A 21,091-nucleotide genomic window follows, 5' to 3' on the forward strand; every position below is an offset into this window, starting at 1 on the left:
TAAGGGAAAGGTACCGAGGCTAAAAACACACCTAGAGGGGATGTTAGTAGAAGAAGCTGAGATCTCACAGCTGGATAACTAAGCTTTAACATGGTCAGTGCATAATAGCAAGGTCGATAGAAATATACTTACTCAGAGGAATCTATGAAGTATATTACAAGGGCGCCGATGCTGAGAGCAAATACGAGCACCACCTGAAACAAACAAAACAAACAAACACAAAATGCTCATTAAAGAATTGATTTGAACATGTATTCTTGTATACATTCTTAAAGAGCTTGATTCATAGTTGGAAAATATGCTCCTTGGAAATGTCTTACCACATTATAATTGAAAATACGTTTGCAAACATTGCAGATACAAACTAACCTAAAGGTGCGTTCAGACTTGGATGGTTAGAGCGACGTGATTACATTAGTCAATGCAAAGACGAGAAGTTGTGCGACCTGGCGCGGCACAAACGGAGTGAACCGAGTGAATAAATATAGTCAGGTCTGAACGCAGCTTAAGTGTACATCCCCTGAATACACCAATTTATACAGTATTTAATTTGCTAGAATCAAAGTCTACAGTGCACTGCTTAAAAGAAAAAGAAAAAAGTATGTTTGTTTGTATCATTGATTGGGCCTTTAAACCGCAATGTTCTGTACACAACTCTGTCATACGGTAAAATGTAAATTTTTAATTTTTAAAGATTTTTGGTATGTAATTTTTCTGTGCACCTAGCCCTCAACTCACTCACACTCACACTCACACACACACATTAGTAGATCAGTCGCTCAGGTGGCCGCAGTGGTAAAAGTGCCTGCCCACCACCACAGATGTTGTGGGTTCAAATCCACCGTGGTGCATCCAGCTTTGTCGAACGTCTATATGCGAACACAATTGGTCCGTGTTCGAGGGAAGGGAAGCTGGGTGGGGAGAGTATATTTGTCACAAGGACAAAAGCCCAGCCTACATCCTCCCGGTGGAGGCTCCTCAATGGCAGGTAAGGCGGTGATAGCAGTGATGACACTGATGACACAGAAATGTGTGTGGGGAGGAATAAAAAATTGGGGAGAAGACGGGGTAAAAAGACGGAGACAACTGGCTAAAAGAAATTAGAATATACTCAGAACAGGACGCTTGGGAGAGATGCTGCGTTCACACTGGCAGATTCAAAGGTCCAGATACAAAGCTACACATCATATTTGTAGCTTTGTATCTTGGCAGCTGAAGTTGAAACCAGCTCAACTGTTGTGTAGCTATGTAGATTTTGTTGTAGATTTAGCAGTAGCTAGCTACAAACGTCGGATGCATCTTTGTAGCTTCACATGGCTGGCTTCCATTGAAAAAGAAGGGTAGACTGTGTCTTTGTACAGTATCTGCCGGTGTGAACACAGCAAGAGACTGCAAGGTAACAAACACCAGCGATGTCGAACAAACAAAACAGGAGTGGTCAGGTAACTCCCCCCGACAGATGAAACCCAATCACTGTGGAAGTACAGCACAGCACCGCAGCAAGTGTCAAAGTTAACTGGGATCAACTGTGTGTCAATTGAGAATTGAAGGGGGGTGGCAGGTAACACCTAGAGTGGAGTAGACTCATGTCCCCGTCTGTCAATCATGCACACACGCACGACATGCACGCACACCCCCCTTCCTGAGAGTTGTCAAGGCGATTCATTGAAGCCTGTAGCGGACTTGTGCTTACAGTGAGTGGGTTTTCTCTTTTTTATTGTATCTTTACACACACATGGCACACTAGCCTGAAAGAGCAGCCCTGTGCTTTTCTGGGGATAGAGGGGCGGATCCAACAAGCCCTGGAAACCGACGCGCACTTCCTATTAGTGCTGCACGATTCTTGCTCAAATGTGATCTTGATTTTCCTCCACAAGAATTGAGATCACACATCACGATTCTCACACGATTCAAACATTTTCCATGAGAATTTCCCCCCCAAAAAACATAAGAGTAACTCAAATGAATTGGACAGCCAACTAGTGCTGCACGATTCTTCACAAAATGAGATTGCATATGCAGGTGTCTGAATCTACAGTGTAGATCTCGATCTTTTTTCGATTAATTGTGCAGCACTAATTCCTATTGGTTCACCAACCTCTTTCCCGTTCAGTTTCTCATAGCTTAATTTCATTGGCTCAGCAGCCAATTTGGACCAAAAACATCAAATGAAGACACATGCTGGTGGTCTACATTCTCTAGGCCAGGGGTTAGCAGAGACAACCTACACAGCTACCCCCTTTTTTAAACCAGTCCCTTGACTTGAAATGCTCTCAGGAGGTTCCTTCTTCAGGAAGTGCCCCTCCAGCTGAATCAAGTTCTCTTGATTAGGGTGCTGGGTATGAAAAACAGTTTGGAAATGCACTCGCCGTCCTTGAGCAGAAACAGGAAACAGACACCATTCGTTGCCATGGTTACAGTCATGCCATTGTGTAACCTGTACAGTTATATTGCATTGCATCGTGTATATGTTTGTGTGACATGTGGATTTCATTAATATGGACATTTAAAAGGAATTACAGCGTGACTGTCAAAAAGGACATTTCATATACATCCATGGTGTTTTTAAATCATTGTGTTAAAAGGTGTTTTGTTTGTGTGGTTTCAATTATAGTTTTTCACGGTGGGGTAAATAAAGAGCCCTTGTGAACATCAGTTGGAGCGTTGTCTATTCTGCATCAGATAAAGATTGTTTAGGAGCAGTTTATGTATCATATATTTGTGGTCTTACATTTGTAGGTCGCGGTTTCCATGCGGACACAGAGCAGGGCTGCACAGCAAGGCAATCGTGTTTAGATCGGCATAGACTCGCCCTTGAGGGCTTTATAAGCGTGAACGCGCATACCGAGTGCAAGTGTGTAGGGCGAGTGGCGAGGAGGCGGTTTTCAAAAAGGGCCCTAGTGTGTGGAGAATTCAGAATTTGGATAATGACCAGCCTAGAGCGAGAGAGAGAGAGAGAGAGAGAGAGAGAGAGAGAGCATCACACATTTAACACGATGCACAACCTGGTTCCTTGTGACCTTAGCTGGCATTTAGTGCCAGCTAAGGACACAATGGACATCCATAACAAGCAGGCAAAAGGTATCCATAATGAATGAGATGAGCACAACTCATTTCCATGATGTGAAATGTAATTGTCACCCGGCCGCTATTGATAGCGCCATGATGGGAAAACACCTCCATGCATTTTGTATGTGGCCTTCCTCTTTGAAACTTGAAAGCCGGTAAATCTCTTTATGTCTCCGACTGGCTTGCGGTTATGGAACAGCAAAGCGACAGCCGCAGTGAGTGGCAAACAGGATGATGACAACAAATTAAACACAAAGTGGCAATACAAATCTATCAAGCTTTAGTAATGTATGTATATTTTGCTGATAGATGTACAGTATGTAAAAGGACACACACTTTTCCCCCCCAATGGCCCTCGCTGCTGTTGACATGTGTCACGTGTTTTTAGGTTTTTATTCATTCAGAATGGTCATATCCACCACCTACTGTAGCAGCGTCCCTGTCGCTAGGTAGACTATAACGCTCTGCTACGCTGTGGTCCGGTAATAAAATGATTCCCCGCCTTTCCCCACCATTAATGGGTTAGTATAGTCTGAGCAGAATTAAGCAGGAATAAAACCGATCCCCACATGGGGGTTATCAAAAGCAGCAGCTTTCTGAGGGTTCTGACCTTTGTCTGACCGCCTGGCCAGTGGCCCCGCTCAGTCAGACTTATAACGCCAACCCTGCAGTGACAAAAACACTTAGCACCTTCACTCAGAACCAAAGTTTCCCCGATGCATCACACATATGGTGGCATGTTGTTATTTAGTGTCGTATACTGTACAAGAATGTCCAAACTACAGTATCTATTCTAAACCATGTGCTGCGTAAACAGCCTCCTGGGGGTTTGGTTTGTTCCGTCACACCTTCAGCACCCGTGGGGCGGGCAGCCTGGGATCAACGCTCCCCTCGGTGGAAGGCCAGAGATTTGTGTGGGCTCAGCTGAGCTCAGTCAAACGTTGCTTAGGAAAGCTTGTCTACTTTGTGCGGCTTCCATTTGGGTCCATGGCATGGCCTGGGATGGCCTGGGATTTCAACAAGGGGACCAGAGACCCTTCGTAGTCCTCAGAGTTGCTATAGGGGGGAGTTTCGCCAAGTCTTTGTGTGATAGGAAACCTTTTTACATTAACCACTTGAACCCTAGCATCCCTATTCTGGACGGAACATTAGCCAGAAATAGCAGATCTACAAGTCGACAACATGCCACGCTGAGACACGTTGTGGGCTTGTACATCAGCTGTTTTTGGTGGAGAGGTTTGGTGTAGAGAGGGCATGTTTACAAAGTACTATAGGGGTTTAACCCATTCTGACCTGAGATCAGATTCATACGAGGTTTCCGCCGGACACACACTGGTCTGATGAACCCATTCTGACCTGAGATCAGATTCTAAAAATGTCAGTCGCTCTTCGATTTTTCAAAAATAGCAGACCTACAAGCTCGTATCGCGCCACTCGGTGGCGCGATATGAGCTTGTAGATCTGCTATTTTTAAATAGCTAAAGCATAACATGATGCTGACACCAAAATGGGTGCCCGTTCAGAATGGGTTAATGAAGTGGATACATTTTATGAAAATACACGTACATGAATGCAACATAATAGAAAAGATACTAATTCACAAACAGTGGTGTTCTGTCAAGTTATAGTCTATGAAATTCAGTCAATCTTTTTCCAGATTACAAAGACAGATATAATGTTGCCTTGTCCACGACTCAACTCAAACACACAAATATTAACCACACTAACCCCATCACCCCCTTTCCTCCTGAGCATTCTCTGCTCAGCAAAGAGACTGAACCAGAGAGAGAGAGAGAGACAGAGAGAGAGAAAACATTGCCAGTGCAAATAAGGTGTATTGTGAAAGACACCTTGGACATAATAAATGTCCTTGCTAACAAGCCTGGAATGGGAGCGATGCACTATGAACAGCTGCTCTAGCCTTTCACTGTGCTTGCAATGCTTCTTCTTTGCTTAAAACCCCAAGGTGATAACAGCACATTAGTACGTTTATGGCAAAAGCCATAAATTTGATCGACTGGAGCCACCACGCAGTGAACGTTTGAGACATTTACAGTGTCGTTACAGAGACCCCGTGACGTGTCCTCACTGGGCATAATATTTTAAGGCATAACTGCTGTTGTTTCTCTCCTTCGTGGGTCTATTTTTACACTCAGATTTAACCACTTAAGCCCTAATTTATACCTTTGCTATTTGAAAATAGGCGATCTGTGCAGCTGTGAGTTATTCGAAGATGGCGAACTGTGAGCTTGTAGATAGGCTATTTTCAAAGGGTTTTGAAAAGGTGAACAGTTCTTTATAATTGTACGCCTATTATATATATATTCACATGCCCAACGGCAGAGACGACAGGGACGATCCCGCGACAAGTGGGCGCATAACGGAGATCTGCATGTCATTAACGCCAGGCTTTGCTTTTTAAAGAAACCAAACAAAGCTGCCGCCATGCTTTTACATACATGGCATTCCGGCGTTCCATAAACAGAGGAACGCACAACAGTGTCAGTGTCTAGGGTTACACTATACTGTTGACAGCCGTTGTCACTCTCAGTGGATTCTATACATTTACAAGGTACAGTACAGCTGAGCCTATGCATCTTATACAGTACTTCCTAAAATACCTAGAAACAAAATGGACCAACGGCGACAATGTCATGGAAGCTCCAGTGCTGAAGCATGTACAGGCTGCTTTCCAATTAAGACAAGCATGCTAAAGCTAGTTGTTCAGCTAGTAGATCATTCTGAAGTTACAAAACTCAATTTATGACTTTTCCTTTCATTCTTTTTAGTTTTTACGGCATGGCTCCTAGGGGGGGGGGCTAGATCAGAACTCCGGTTCTCAACATCTGATCCGTCTAAAAGCCAGGGGACCCTTACAGGTCGTTAACTCTTGAGAGTTGTCCCGATACGATAATTTATGATCGGAAATCAGGGCCGATCACCTCATTTTCAAATGATCGAGGCAAAAAACATGATCGGTACATCCCTAGTATCAATATTATATATCATGATATTAGACTGGATATTGTGATATGGTGATATGGCATAAGCGTTCTATAAAAATATAAATATCGGATCGTGAAAATGTGGTATTGGCAGATGCTAAGAATCTAAGGATCGGAATTTTATCGGGAGCAAAAATAAAACCTGATCGGAACATCCCTACTTGAGAGTATACAAATTGAACCCGTAACACTAGAGATTTTACAGTGTCGATTTGGGCCCCAAGTCTCTAAGAGCTGGTGGTCCTCGGACCCGACACTCTTCCCGGTGTTTGTGCATGTGTGTCCATCTTTACTGTCATAATTACCACTGGACCAATCAGTGTTTGGCACACACCGTCAGTAGGCCAAGGAAGCTAATATTTGTGTGCATATTTCTCACATCTTGTGAATACATGAACTCAAATCAGAGGTAGGTTCAAGGCAGAAAGGTGCACAGACCTAAATAATAATAATAATAATTTATATTTATTTGGTTAAATAACCACCTTTCAAGCCATGAAATGCAGCTCAAAGTGCTTTACAGAGCAATAGAGAAATAATAATAATAAAAGACATAAAACAAGATTAAAATAATAGTAAATAAGCCATTACAGTGAGGACATGAATAACAACAAAGATTTTAAAAGCAAGAGTGTAGAAGTAGGTCTTAGAGCTGTGCTTTAAAAAATGTCTACAGAGGCTGCCTGTCAAAGGTATCGTGAGAGTTTGTTCCACGCCGTCAGCCCATAGAAGCAGAAAGCTGCTTCACTGTGTTTTTTTGTTTGAGCAGGCCAGCAGTGGAAGACCTGAGGGGGTGGTTTGGGACATATCTAGGCAGGGACTCATCTAGGTATCCTGAAAACACTTAAGACGCTACACCCCTGTCCAGCCTTGCCCAGCTGTCCCATGTACACAGATGTCGTTTCCGTTCTGTGACTATACCTCCGACGGTGGCTCAAAGCTGGCACGAAATTGGCCCCCTGTCCCCATTCTGTCTCCGTACCTTATACAGAACAGTGAGGAGGAATGATGATCACAACATTCTGGCCATGTAAACATTCTGGCCATGTAAAAGGGGCTTATACAGTACCAAGAGTGCTTTGACACTTCAGTGATTCTCAATCACCAACAGCTCCGGGTCAGGCAGTCAACAGTCATCAGTGGTCTTATAAAAACTCTCTTGACAACCGCGTCAGGGAACAGACATGTTTGTGGAAATGCCCGTGGCCTGGCCGTCAGTGTTTAAACATAGTTCTGTCTCTTAAGTCACTTAAGGCAGTGGTTCTCAACCTGTGGGAAGGGACGCCCAGAAGGGTCCACACATGATTTGTTTTGGGAGGTCCCCAGATGACAGTGATGTGACAATTTAAGGCCCTTTTTAATACCTTAACCTTAAAAAAAAGTAATCAACCATCGATACTGTAACAAACTGGTCAAACATTGAAAGAGGCAAAGATTTTGAAAATAGCTGATCTACAAGCTCACAACGCCTCACAACGCGATGTGTTGTGAGCGGGGAGGTGTCCCAGGCTCCGAGGGGGGTTATAATATGATTAATTTGGGGGGTCACTACGTGTTTTTAGATATTTTAGTATTTCAAAGTGCTATTGATGTCATGGACACTGGTCTCACTTCCTTCCTGGACTACATGTTGTCTCAGTAAGACTAACCTCTCCCTCTCCACAAGGTGGGGTGAGTGCAGCAAAGCATTATGGTAATTGTAGTAATCCAGCAGTGAGACCAATTGTGTCCATGACATCACAGACACTTTGAAATACTAAAATATCTAAAAACACAAATTACCCACATACAGTAACTAAGAACCCTAACCCGATATAGCAACATTCCTTCCATTCAGAAAACGATTTAGAAGATGTTTAAGTGAGACAGCTGCAAAACCCCTCCAGAGCTGAGACTGGCATTTAGACTGAGAGGTTCCCAACCACTGGTACCACTGGCGGTACTTGAGACCCCCTCTGGTGGTACACAGAGGAGTCGCCCAGAAAAGGAGAAAAAGACAAAAGTGGAATACTACAGGTATGGTTCTTCTGACCAAGCAATTGGTTAAAATAGGCTATCCAGCCGTGCTGAAATGAGCATGACAGCACACCTAGCCGTTAATAGAAGATTTGAGAACGGATTAATCACATTAGAAATAGCCGATTAGAGCCTTGTCAGAGCAGCAGCATTATTATTGGCTTAGGAATTGAACAAAAAGGGCAGGTATAAGCTCCTGTATTTTGTTCAGTTATTATGGTGGTACATGCCGGAGAGCCACATATTTTCTGAGGTGGTACAGTATAAAAAGGTTGGGAACCAATCTACTGTACATCTGCCCCGGCCGTCCTCCTCGCACGCATGTAAAAAAAAACATGCATCGTAATGAGGCCCTGGCTGGATGGATGGCATCATCTGAAAGCTGGCATCCTCCTCCAGCATGCTCTTAATATAACCACCCAGCATGTGTTTCATAAACACCTATTCTTCCGTAGCATCTGCTTGACGAATTATGCTAGAATTGTGTGGGCCTATAATTAAAAAGGTAGACAGGGGAAGTACTATTATGGGGTGCCTGCCTGGTGGCGGTGGCACATACTGTAACATGATCCTTGTCGATCGGGAGTTGGAGTCTGATTGACTCGCGTTGACACACACACCATGGCTCAATGGTCCAGGCACCTTGGCTGGTAATCCAGTCTGGCAGTGTGCCGCGGGTTCGACTCCCGATCCCGACGGCCTTTACTGCATGTCTTTCCCCCCCCCCCACCCCATCTCTCTCCCCATTTCCTGTCAGCCTACTGTCTGTCCCTCCATAAAACATATAAAATAAAGGCGAAAGCCAAAAAAAGTTAATAAATAAAATAAAAACGGCCTCTATACAAAAGAAGGGCCAAACACTTGGCAAGGTACGTACTGCTCTATTTGGAGGAGGCATTGTTTTCCTTTAAACCAAGATTGTTGTCTGCCATAACAAGTATGCCAAGAGATTGCTACAGTATAAGTATAAGATTGAACGATATGTAAATTGGTCAAAGTGACTTATTGTTGGCATCAGTTACGAGGGTGTATCCCTTTACAAGGTGCCCGAACAGGGAGCAGTAGCCGTCGCTCAAAATCCCGAGGCCCCCCTGCAAGGAGGAGGGTGGGGCCCTTTCACCCTGCAAGGAGGAGGGTGGGGCGCCTTCACCACAGTACTGTAGCCTATAACATCACGGAAGACTCACTTACCATCTTCTATGTTGCTTAATATGCCCCTCCCCCTTTGCGATTTGGAAAATAGCCCATTCCGCATGGCTCTGCCCGTAAGTCCATGCTCCCGACTGGGAGCAACAGGACAGATGTAAACATTGAAGCACATGGACCTCCCACAGTCCAACAGCAATGCTGGACAGCGATGATGTCACTCCCCGGGCTGATCTCAAATGTAAAATGGGAGGCCAACCAAGATCTATTGCAGAGTTAGTTATAGTTATAGTTTGGCTATAGCTTTATAGCTTGCTCAGTAGGCGTTCCCGCATAACTTCCGGGTAGATGATGTCACGTGCATACTGCTTACCCTCTATTGCTGATGCGTGCCACGCCTACCATCAGCTCCCAGTATACCAAAGCTGTGATACTAACATGCTGTTTGGTGATGATCCCCCAGATATGATATGAAACGCACGTAAAACAAAAAACATAGGCTTTTGTCACTTTGTTAGCGAGGAGACTAATTCTGACCAACTGGAAATCGCCCACTTCCCCTTCTCACACTCATTGGGTTAGGGACACCTTGTACTGTGTAAAACTAGAGAAGATTAGACACTCCTTGAATGGTTCTTCTGATAGGTTTGGGAGGATATGGGGTCCATTCTTTCAATTAATTCAGAATTTGAATCCGTCTCTGCTTGGGAATGAGTAAGGTTTGCTGGACTTTTGTTTTAAAAGTAGCTTATACTGTGATTGGATTGTATGGATTGTATTGGATTGGATTATGGATGTATCATGTACCTATGTTTTATTTTTCATATAGGATGTTGTGTACTGTTGTTTTGTCTGTTTTTGTCTGCCTTTTATTTTTCAACTTTTACTGATCTTGTATTTAAGGTTTGTTTGTCTTGTTTTCTGTTTGGGGTGAAAATTCAATGTGTTTACTCTTTCATGTCATACTTGTGGGGTTTATTTGAAAGAAGCTGTTAATGTTAATTATTATTTTTCAAACTCAATATTTCAATAATGCTTGTGGAAAAAACCAATAAACAAAGAAAAAAAAAAAAAACATAACCGTAACCATGCAGGACTTCATCAAAATCAGTTTTGTCACTAAATGGTGCATTTATATAGCGCCTTTATCCAAGGCGCTTTACAGAGATTTTGCATTACATTCACCCATTCACACACACATTCATACACTGATGGCGGCAGAAACCATGCAAGGCACCAACCAAGCACATTAGGAGCAATTAGGGGTTCAGTGTCTTGCTCAAGGACACTTCGACAGCAACTCTGTGGGAGCCCGGGTTCGAACTGGCAACCTTGTGGTTACCATCCAGCCACTCTACCCCTGAGCCACCGCCGCCGTCACTCTGTCATGGCCACGTACCACGCCTTGCTGTGTTCACAGACACATTATCCACCCTAATGCCTCTTAATGAGGAGTGTTGTCACTTTGACACACGCCACTGTTTCCTGGATTCATCTTACTCTTTGAGCATGGAGGGGGGGGGGGGGGGGGATTGATGACCGAGTGGGCCGTATAGCCTTCATTAGATTTGTCAGAGCGGCAATCATCAGTATCGCTGGCATCCACCGTGAATCGTTTAGATAATATGGATGCATTATAGGACCCATGCAGGGAAAGCCCACACGCCTTCTGGCAGAAAAGTGTGTGAGATTACTCATCATCAGGCAAAGATAACAAATGGGTTTATGTAATGGCCTTGAGTCATTGACAAAAGCGTCAGGCAGATGATACAATCCCCAGACAAACGGGGCTTTATCACGCGTCATTCATTCATCGTGCCAGCTATAGCCCAGAGCTGCTTTTGTCTCAACCTAAACGCTCGTGTCAACCTGGCCCTATTCCACGACTGGGGAGTAAAGCGGGAAGATGCAGTGGGGCGACTGAGTGGTTTAAATGTGTCACATCGCCCACTCTGGGACAGGCCACACAGTGACAGCCATCGACCAGAAACGCTGCAACATCAGTGACCCTGTCAAAGTGGTTTCTTCACCCCACCCCTCTGGACTTGGCGCTTTATAAAAGGATCCTCCCAGTTCGATGCCAGGAATTTGGAATTCCTGCATTAATTCAACTGTCAGGATGCGGATGGACAGAATGTGCTGTATCTGAATGTGAACTGGAAAGGGGAGCTCCACAGAGTGCATACTGTATGTCTGCTTTTTTAAATGTAGGGAAATTACTGTGTTGTTACTGTGCCACATGCCGTTCTGACTAATAAAGTATTCAATAAATACAAATAAAATAACAAAAACAGACAGACACACACACACACACACACACACACACAGTGGCAAAAACAACTCTGCCTCCCGCACTTCCCCACCAGCTTGGAGGAGGTAAAGATACCATCTACAATCTATTATATTTTGGTTAATTTTGATATTGCACATAAGCCTGCAATGGAGTGGGGTTTAACCCACTGGGATTGTAAGCACATGGCCCTACCCAAAACCAAAACACTCCACAGATGATAGATTAGTGTTACAGTACACTGTTGCAGGCATCCATTACAAACCACAGGCCACAATCCTCAGTGGAGGATTCTCTTTTGCATTTAGGCTTACTAGGCCAAAATATGAAAGAGCAGTGCTGGGGAGATCTTTTCACAATCTACAGTACTACATACAGTATGACTTTCAATTTAAATAGTAATATTATGCTACAATAAATGCGTTATATACCTTATGCAGGCCATCTTGCCATTAAGTCAATGGCAGGGTGGCAACTAGCCACAATTTGCCATTGACAGTCCATAGATCCAAACAGAAAAGTCCTATCTGATTGTATTAAACAACGTCAAACTCACCAACATTGCAGCTGAATTATCCTCTTTCTATCTGCAAAGTGTTTGTTTGATAAAAAATCCACCGTAGACGTGTTACTTTCTGTCAAGAAATTCGTTGCGGGTGATAATTTGTGTCAGAGTTTGGAAGCGCTCACTTTCAGCAAAGCAACATCCTGCTACCTCCTGCATTATGTGCAAATTCATAACAGATGGCACGCAGGGTCGTTGAGTGATATCCAATGAGCACTTCCAAACTCTAACACTTTCTTTAACAGAAAGGAGCTCATAACACGTCTACACAGTGGATTTTTACACTTTGCAGATAGAAAGAGGATAATTCAAGCATTTCATACAGCTGCAATGTTGGTGAGTTCGACATTTGTTTAATACAATCAGATAGGACTTTTCTGTTTGGATGTATGGGCTGTCAATTGCAAATTGTGGCTGCCATTAACTAAATGGCAAGATGGCCGTGGTCTGCATAAGGTCAATTGCGTTACTTTAACAAAAAAGGCCATCAAATTAACTTTTAAAGGGCTAAGCTGTGTATTGGTGTAGCGCATGCTGACGCGAATGTGTGACTCCGACCCCAGCTAGTAACATGCTAACAGCTAATAGCCAATCAGTGCATCATTGTTGTGGCCATGCCCTGCTCAGCCTCAGCCTGTCAGCCAGGCACACTCACGCCCACAGTAGTCAGCTGCGCTGCTCTGCATGCAAAGAATACAACGGATAATTCTAACTTGTGGTCGTGGTAACTCGCAGAGTAATAGACTGCAAATAACACATCATCTCATTCTGGCCAATCACAATTTGCATTTACACAATGTTTGTGTTTACACAAAACACCCAAATTGGACACCTCCTTTATGTCTGTGTGTTGGTTAAAAAAGAAATTGAACCTTTGATTCTGACACTAAACAAAGGTAATGTATTAATTAAAGTATAATAAAATATAAAAAAAAAATGTTCACAGAATCAAAGGTTTTATGGTCATGATTCACCAGGATCCTGGATGGCTTGATTCTAGGCTTACAATCAATTATATAAATATTTGTGTAAATCTCGATAGGGAAAATTTATGATTTTTATCCCACTGCTATGCCCCTACTGTATATCCTAGCAGCTTTTTATCGGTGGGTTTCCCCCTTTATGCCTGTGACGCACACAATACACGTGGTACGGTACAGGTACAACACACAGCTCAGGGGGATAGCGAGGGATTTCTCTCTCATGTTGTCAATGGAAGTTGATCATTATTTTGTCTGCTCCATGCTTCCCATGTACGTAGCTGCATCCAGCCTCTCCCACAAGATTAGGGATCACTGTCAGCATTAAGCCTGGTTTATACTTCGCCTGTCGTGTACCGAAAACATCTGATCTACAAGCTCACATTCGCGTTGCGCCATGACACGTTGTGAGCTTGTACATCAGCAATGTTCTGCGTGGGATACCCTTGTACAACAAAGTACCGCAAATCAGGCTTTACTCGGTGGCTGCAGAAAGAGCCATTCGGTAATGACTCCATCCTTCCCAGACGGGTATTGGATTCGCTTCCACAGTAAATCTACAGCTGTGACCTCATCTATCCATCTAGATATACACTAGATTGAAAACATTTGCACTTTGCTCTATTAGAGGCACCAGCACTGTTCTATACTGTACGCCTATCTTTAACTACCTTTAATGCCGTTTAAATGACAGTGTGCAAACATTTCAACCCCAACCCCCGCTAATTACGGGAGGCACCACAGGGGAAGGTCCCCGGAAGCATTGTTTGTAGCGGCATTCTGTCCATCAGGAGAGCAAAAGGCCTGTAATTGCTGCGGAGCATCCTAATGGCCCCTAGCTCTACTTTCACATGCAGCGTATACGTGTGCACAGGGACCTTAACAAAAATACAACAGAAGCCCTGAATAACGTCATGGCAACAAAGACCCATGGGAGAGGAAGAGGGACTCGTATGTGACTCAGACTGGAAAATGCATTATGTATTCAGGTTGCTAGGTGGCCCACTCTGTTTTTCTGATTATGATCCGATCGATGCATCAACGAAGTACATCATTTGTGCAGACGTATCTTTAACTTTTTCCCCCCGCCCCAGGCTATATTTTGTTTAGGAATCTAAACCCCTAACAATTATTGTAATCTCTTTGATTTAATGCAGGAGGTAAACAACAGCTGGCCCAACTTTGAGTTATTTTCAGAAAATAAACCAATTTAGCTTTTCACAGAAGCCAGCTATGCCAGAAAGATGCATGAATGTTTATTGAACTGTGTCAACCAATATGGACCCTGGACCCTGCAGCCATATCGGACCAGAGAGGCCGCTGCCTCGGCGAGATGAAAAACAGCCATGTTTTATACTTTATAGCATCAACGAGAAGTCAACCAGGCAATAATACAAACTAAGAGGTAAATTGGTCAAGTCTCAAATACATTTTATTTAATAGCATTGCAGTGCAACTCATTTTCAATCTAAAAAAGTAAGAATTTTAATTGACACTGGATGTCCATAACCATAACCATAACCTTTTTTGCGTGAATAAAACAGCTATTTTAAGTGTGCTTTCTTGCCCTGATGGAAGACCTTGTAGGTAGAAACGTGTGTCGGCAGTTACATTTTTTTATTTAATAAAGGCGTATCCTCATTTCTTTACTTTGTGTGCCCGGATCCTTCTCTTTTTATGTATGTCTTGTTCCCGTTTTTGATCCGTGTGAGCACCTTTTAATCATTATCATGTTTTGCTATCTCCATTGAGGACCTGGTTAGTTCCTCTTTTTTCGCTGCTGTTCATTTGTTTGATAAGGAATAGAGAAACTGTAACTATGTTCTCCAAACACAGCATAATTGTTTTTTTTTACAAGACAGCTTTGAAATCAAAGCTGTTTTTTTCCCTCCCATGAAATGCACAAGCCTCACGTGGTACGTGTGTGTGCCGTGTTCGGAAAGTTAGCACCATGTTTGACTTTTTGACCCATTAACAAGATTGCAAATGGCAAAGAAAATAATAGAGGTTAAAGCACTTAGAAATTGGAGCCCTCCCGTTATGCACTCTTGGCAGATGAACCTTCAACTGTCTCAGGTTATGTTTCACATGGTCATGCCCTGCAGTCTGTAACTATGCTCAGGGACCCGTGCTGCAACCCGACCCTCCGTTTGTTATGGTGTATAGTGGTGATCCAATCTATTAGTGGTGACGACATTTCTCTGAGCCGTGAAAACAATGGCCGCAGTCGCAGTGGAAATTTGAAATCATCCCAGGGAATGTCTCACGGTTACGCAGCACGTACCATTCTATTTGAGGGGTCCTCTCTCTGTTGCATCTAACTTTGCATGCTCTTGCATGGCTTCTTGTGGTCTCCACCAGGCCGAAAGGCACCATGATTTATTTATGTTACTCATCCAGATTTTGATATCACGCAAATTGTTACACATTATCTCTATAGGGGACGAGATATGGGCACAGACACAGACCATGTTGTTTGTCATGACTACATTAACTACAGTTAAAGTACAGTATACAGTTAGCCAATAACTACAGTTAAAGTAAATAAGGAAGTGCGGTGTCAGTAAAATGATAAAGCAGGCCACCCATCCGCAATTATACAATAGTTGCCATAAATAAAGACGTCAGACTACAGCGATAGTCAAAGATAGAAGAGAAATGGAAGATAGTGTTGTACACAGTCCAAGTAGTTGCTTGCTCGAGAGAGTTTACAGTCCGAATTAGTTGCTTGCTTGACAAGAAACATAGGACTACATACAGCTTGACAAACAAGCTAGATAACAAACAACATATGGCGCCAAAAGTGGGCAGAGTTATGCCCAAATCTCAACTCTCACTCACTACGCTCGTTCTCTATAGTCAAATGATCAAGACCGATCCGTCCGATTTTTCATATTCCATCCCGATTAGAAAATTCCAAATATTACTGGCCCACAATAACCTACCTGACCTGTGCTCCGAGGAGGACTTTTTCTAGTTTAATCTGAAATTGATTTTAACGTCCAACTGATCTTTGAAAGGTCTATAGCGTCCTCCTGACGTAAGGTCCCTGCAGACTGACTGACAAAAAAAAGAAAAAAAAGCCAAAAAACGCATCAGTCTACTCTGCAAGGACCTTTACACTCAAACTTATGTCCCAATCTAAGAATTGGCATCCTCAATTGTAACTTAAGCAATATTATTTCCAGTCACCAGAAACTCTGCAATGCTGCCTTTTACCTTATTATGTTCCTAAACTTTCGCCCTGGTGAAACATATTCATGAGCACGCACACACTGTTTCTGAAGAGATGTCTATTCATCTGTTCTACTGATGGAGCTCCAGACAGACGTGATCGTTAATGTTGATTCTGCCTTTGCAATAGACGGCAGTGTGCAAGCATCATTGTTTTATTCATTCATTTATTCTACACAAGCAAAATCCTGTGTGTGTGTGTGTGTGTGTGTGTGTGTGTTTTTAGTCTGCTCAATAGTGCCACTGTTCATACTCCAAACATAGTACATAGGGACACACGTGGCCAGTCATTGGGGCGGTGTGCTCAAAAAAATAATACGAAATACAACTTTAAATGGTTAACTCTCCCAGTGACTCAGGAATGTGCGGTCTATTCTCTGACTGTAGCTGTATTGTGCATGTACTGTAAGCTGCCATATTGCCGTAAAGCAGCTGTTCGTTTGGACACACTTATCACATTTATAGCCCTTGTGTCTTCACCAGACTGCTGCAAACGGCGCTGTGAGCCTGCCCACACACATAGTAGAACCCCCCCCCCCCCCCCCCCCCCCCCAAATCCCATATTGGCTAAGCCGTGATATAAGCCCCTCGTGGAGGCCCTCCGAACACACTCATAGTCGAACTAAAAGAGCTTAATAAGGGACAAAATAGATGTGGTCTTCCCCCATGCAGCCCCGCCGGCCGCCGCGCTATGCTTTTAAGCTGGAGTATAATGTCCTAATCCACTAAGGACTGGCACAAGACGACACAGAGCTACTGGAAACCGTTTACTTGGAGAAATGTACAGACATGTACAGAAACGGGGTTATTTTCTATGAGAAACATAATCCCATTGAGGAGAAAATGGACAGAAGATAAACAAAGCTTTCTCCATTGATGGACTGTAGTGTATAGTAGGATCTATAGTAGGATAAGGACAGCCCTATTAGTACAGTACAGTACAGTACAGTACAGTACAGTACAGTACAGTACAGTACAGTACAGTACAGTACAGTACAGTACAGTACAGTACAGTACAGTACAGTACAGTACAGTACAGTACAGTACAGTACAGTACAGCAGTGGTTTTTAACACCCCTAAAACACTGACAAGGAATTGTAGGAGTTGAGGCATTACATTTACCCTAACTCGGTTTCACAGCTAAATAGTGTCGGGGGAATAAATCACGCCCATGAGGTGAGGGGCACTATGATCATCATACGTCATTATACATCATCTCGTTCTGGCCAATCACAATTTGCGTCCTCACTTTTGTCTTTGATGTTTGTGTTTACGCAGACCCTCCATGCTGGACATAGGAGGGGCTAGTGCCCCTCAATAGCTGATCTTGAAATAGCAGAGCTTGTATAGATCTATTAAAAAAGAATACCCCTTATATTATTTGACAATTTGGACAGTGTTTGACCAATAGTATAGCTTGATGCTTACTTTTAAGTTTTGATGCAGTAATGGTCTTTTTACTTTTCTTTCTTCTGTTTTTATTAAGCGTTAAAAGGGTTTTAAAATTCCTGCGTGCAGTACAGCAGTGGTTCCCAAACGTTTCAGGTCGAGACCCAATAAGCGAGATTAGACCGGGACCCAAACTAGTGAAAATAGCAGATCTACAAGCTCACAACACGTCACTTCGCGCCACGTTGTGAGCTTGTAGCGAACTAGCGATCAGCTATTTTCACTACTTCTTAATCATTTGTTGTTAGAATTTATGGCATGCATTTGATTTCTTCATGAAATTATTGAAAACAATAATTTAATTTAGTTTTTAATTCATGATTTTGTTTCTTTTGTTTTGTTTTGTTTTAGTAACCAAAAAATAAAGAGGCCCATAAAAATGTGTCCGGCGACCCACAAATGGATTTGGGAAACCCACCATTTAGGAAACAGTGACTCACCACTCAGCAGCTCTTTAGAGAGGAGGGTCTTTAGAGAGGAGGGCTCTTTACTGGGAAAGACCAGGCTATGCCCTCATGGCTGGGCTAATGGTAACAAGAAGACTCACCCCGGTGCGTGCCCGTTTTTCCTCCCCAGTGAGGGGGATAACTTTGTAATATGCTATTGGCTGTTTGTATTCTTTTTGGAAGATATAAAAAGATACTCCTGTGGAAAGGCTATATTATATTACTTATATTGACCCTATAAACAATTTAGTATTATTTAGTATATGTAAGGTTTTGCCCCCTCAAATGGTACCTCGTCAGATAATCCCCACATATCCTACAACAACTTCTGTGAACAGACTTCACTGTAGTAGCTTTTCATAAATTATATTTGTACTTAGGCTGTCTGCTGTCATGAAAGTTTATAGTTAGAGAAATTCAAAATCCAGCCGTCTGCTGTCCAGCCTCTCCCACCCCTCACTGGGGAAAATTCTGGGAGGAAAACAGAAACGGGGTGAGTCTTCTTGTATTCGGGCTAACAATGGCAATGGAAATTCCCTTCATATGTTGAAATGCTAATCACGCTCTGGTTCTTGGTATACTGTACCTGGTCACAAATATAGCAGCCACATGCATTTCCAAGGGTCAAGGCGGGTCGCGTAAACATTGCATACATTACGTGCAGGGTACAAGCGATGACTTGCGGGGTCAGGCACTGAGGGGTTGAAGAACAGGATGGGAATCATTCCACTGGTTCTGATGGAAATAATTAATTACTTAACCCATTTAGACCTGAGGACGATTCTACAAATGTCTTCTAAATCATGACAGTTTTCTGAAAAACCCATGTTTCTATGTCAGTGGTTCTCAACCTTTTTCATTTCAAGGACCCCAAAAATTATATGTATTTGGCCGCCGACCCCCATCTGAAAATATGTTGTTTCAGGGACACCCCCAGAAGCAAAGATTTGAGTTAAAGAATATATATATTCCAATTTTGCGCCACAAGCATTTTCATGATTTTTCAAAACTAGCAGACCTACAAGCTCATAGCGCGCCACTCGGTGGCGCGCTATGAGCTTGTAGATCTGCTATTTTTCAATAGCTAAATTATAACATAATGTTTAAAACACCAAAAGGAGTTCCTGCCCAAAATCATTTTCAACATTGCCACATATGCCACAAAATGCACACATGCTGCAACAAGATTCGTACCACTGTGCAATAGAAAAATAAATACTAAGTCATATCCTTGACTATATCTGCAATGTTAGATCAAATATTAATGTTTTCCTCTTTTGCTCCATGTAACCTTGCCGTTGACAGCTCTAGATAGAATATACTGTATCTAAAAAGGTCAAAGCCCTTTGGCGTAGCAACCATCTTCGTTGCCGCTGTTACAGTATGCCAGCAAAGAAGACACTCTTCGCTCATTATTTAATTGCAATTGGGATACATCATTTAAAATAAATAACGATGGAGAGGGTGTAATGTTAATTCGTGAAAGCAAATTGGATGTACCATCACTAAACATCATTCAATTGCGATTAGCACAAGGAACCTGGGATAACCTTAAAGGGTAGCTGGCAAAATGATGTGCGCGGTCACATGGCTGCAATACTGCAGGGGCAGCCATTAACCGTCTGAATGTTAATTCTCACTAAGTGGCAGTGGTAATTAATTTAATTCAACTTGCGAAGGGAAAGCCTAACTTTCTCTGATGCTATAGGTGCCAGCATAAAGCACGGTGCCAGCTGCTAAATCAAGAGTCACCTCGTTTGCACCTTCTATTGGTTGGAGTGAGTTTATAAGATTCATGTCCGAGTCCTTCACCAGGATTCGAACACATAAGTCTTCCGCGCAGACGACAGCAGTCGGATGTGATCTCAGGTCACAAGAAGCATATATGTCTGTGGACTATACTAGCTGAGTCACAAGGCACCAATGGTGGGGGGGGGGGGGGGGGGGAAAGTACTCAAATGTTTGACGTTACTCAATAATAGCCATACACATTGCAAATATCGACATTCCTGTCAGTTCCGGATTCTGCTGGATTGAGAGCTGTTAATAGTTTATACCAGTAAGACGCCTGAGGTCGCAGTCACGCATCCCATCCGGGTGACAGCGGACTGCTGGGCGAGCGCTGGCGCTTTGGAATGGGGGGTCAGATCAACATATCTGCCTGGGTGACAGCAGACTGCTGGGAGAGCGCTGACTCTTTGGCATGGGGGGGTCAGATCAATATATGGAATGAATTCTGTAATGGCCATACATTATATGGAGCGTGTCTTGAGTTTACAGGGTTTGATGACGAGGTCAGATCAACATATGGAATGTCAGAACAGGTCAGCTCCATATATGGAGATCTAAGGGTGGCAGCGCGGGCAGTGTCTTGAGTGTCAGGGTCAGGGTTTGATGAGGGCCCAGGTAGGGCCAGGCCTTCATTTTCAGGTCTGTTGAGAACTCAGGACAGGCTCGTCTAGAGTTTAAATTGTCAAAAGGGAAGACATCGAAGAGGAAGGATGGAATTGAATATCAGAACAGGTCAGCTCCATATATGGAGATCTAAGGGTTTGAGGTTTTAGGTCAGATGTAGCCAATATTAATGACATCAGGGCTTCACATATATGGGCTTAATATTGATGACTGTCGGGAAATGCACTAACTAACTGACGGGAAATGCACATTTTCATAGTAAATGCGATCTGCAGTGGCAATAATATATTTTATTTCATTAGTGTAATGTTGTGGAGACATAAAGTCATGGTGCGTTTGATGGATTGAGAGCTGTTATAGTTCAAATTATTTTATTTCATTAGTCTAATGTTGTGGAGACAAAGTTATGGTGAGTCACAATCATCACACTGAAATACTCTGTTACAAGGAAAAGTCCACAGTTAAAAATTCCCTT

The 21,091-nt window shown here is 43.1% G+C and overlaps 1 protein-coding gene across 6 annotated transcripts in view; it reads right to left on the reverse strand.

Annotated features, from left to right (window-relative positions):
• The window catches only part of LOC310874293 (calcium-activated potassium channel subunit alpha-1a-like), a 130,673-nt gene that overhangs the window by 74,160 nt on the left and 35,422 nt on the right, over nucleotides 1-21,091 (reverse strand). For all 6 annotated transcript variants that reach the window (XM_083787038.1, XM_083787040.1, XM_083787039.1 and 3 more), the window contains exon 3: nucleotides 133-194. In XM_083787038.1, the coding sequence (XP_083643164.1) occupies nucleotides 133-194 (62 nt within the window). The remainder of the gene's footprint in view (nucleotides 1-132; nucleotides 195-21,091) is intronic.

Source organism: Protomyctophum parallelum, assembly GCF_964188405.1.
Source record: "Protomyctophum parallelum genome assembly, chromosome: 17".
Classification (NCBI taxonomy): domain Eukaryota; kingdom Metazoa; phylum Chordata; class Actinopteri; order Myctophiformes; family Myctophidae; genus Protomyctophum; species Protomyctophum parallelum.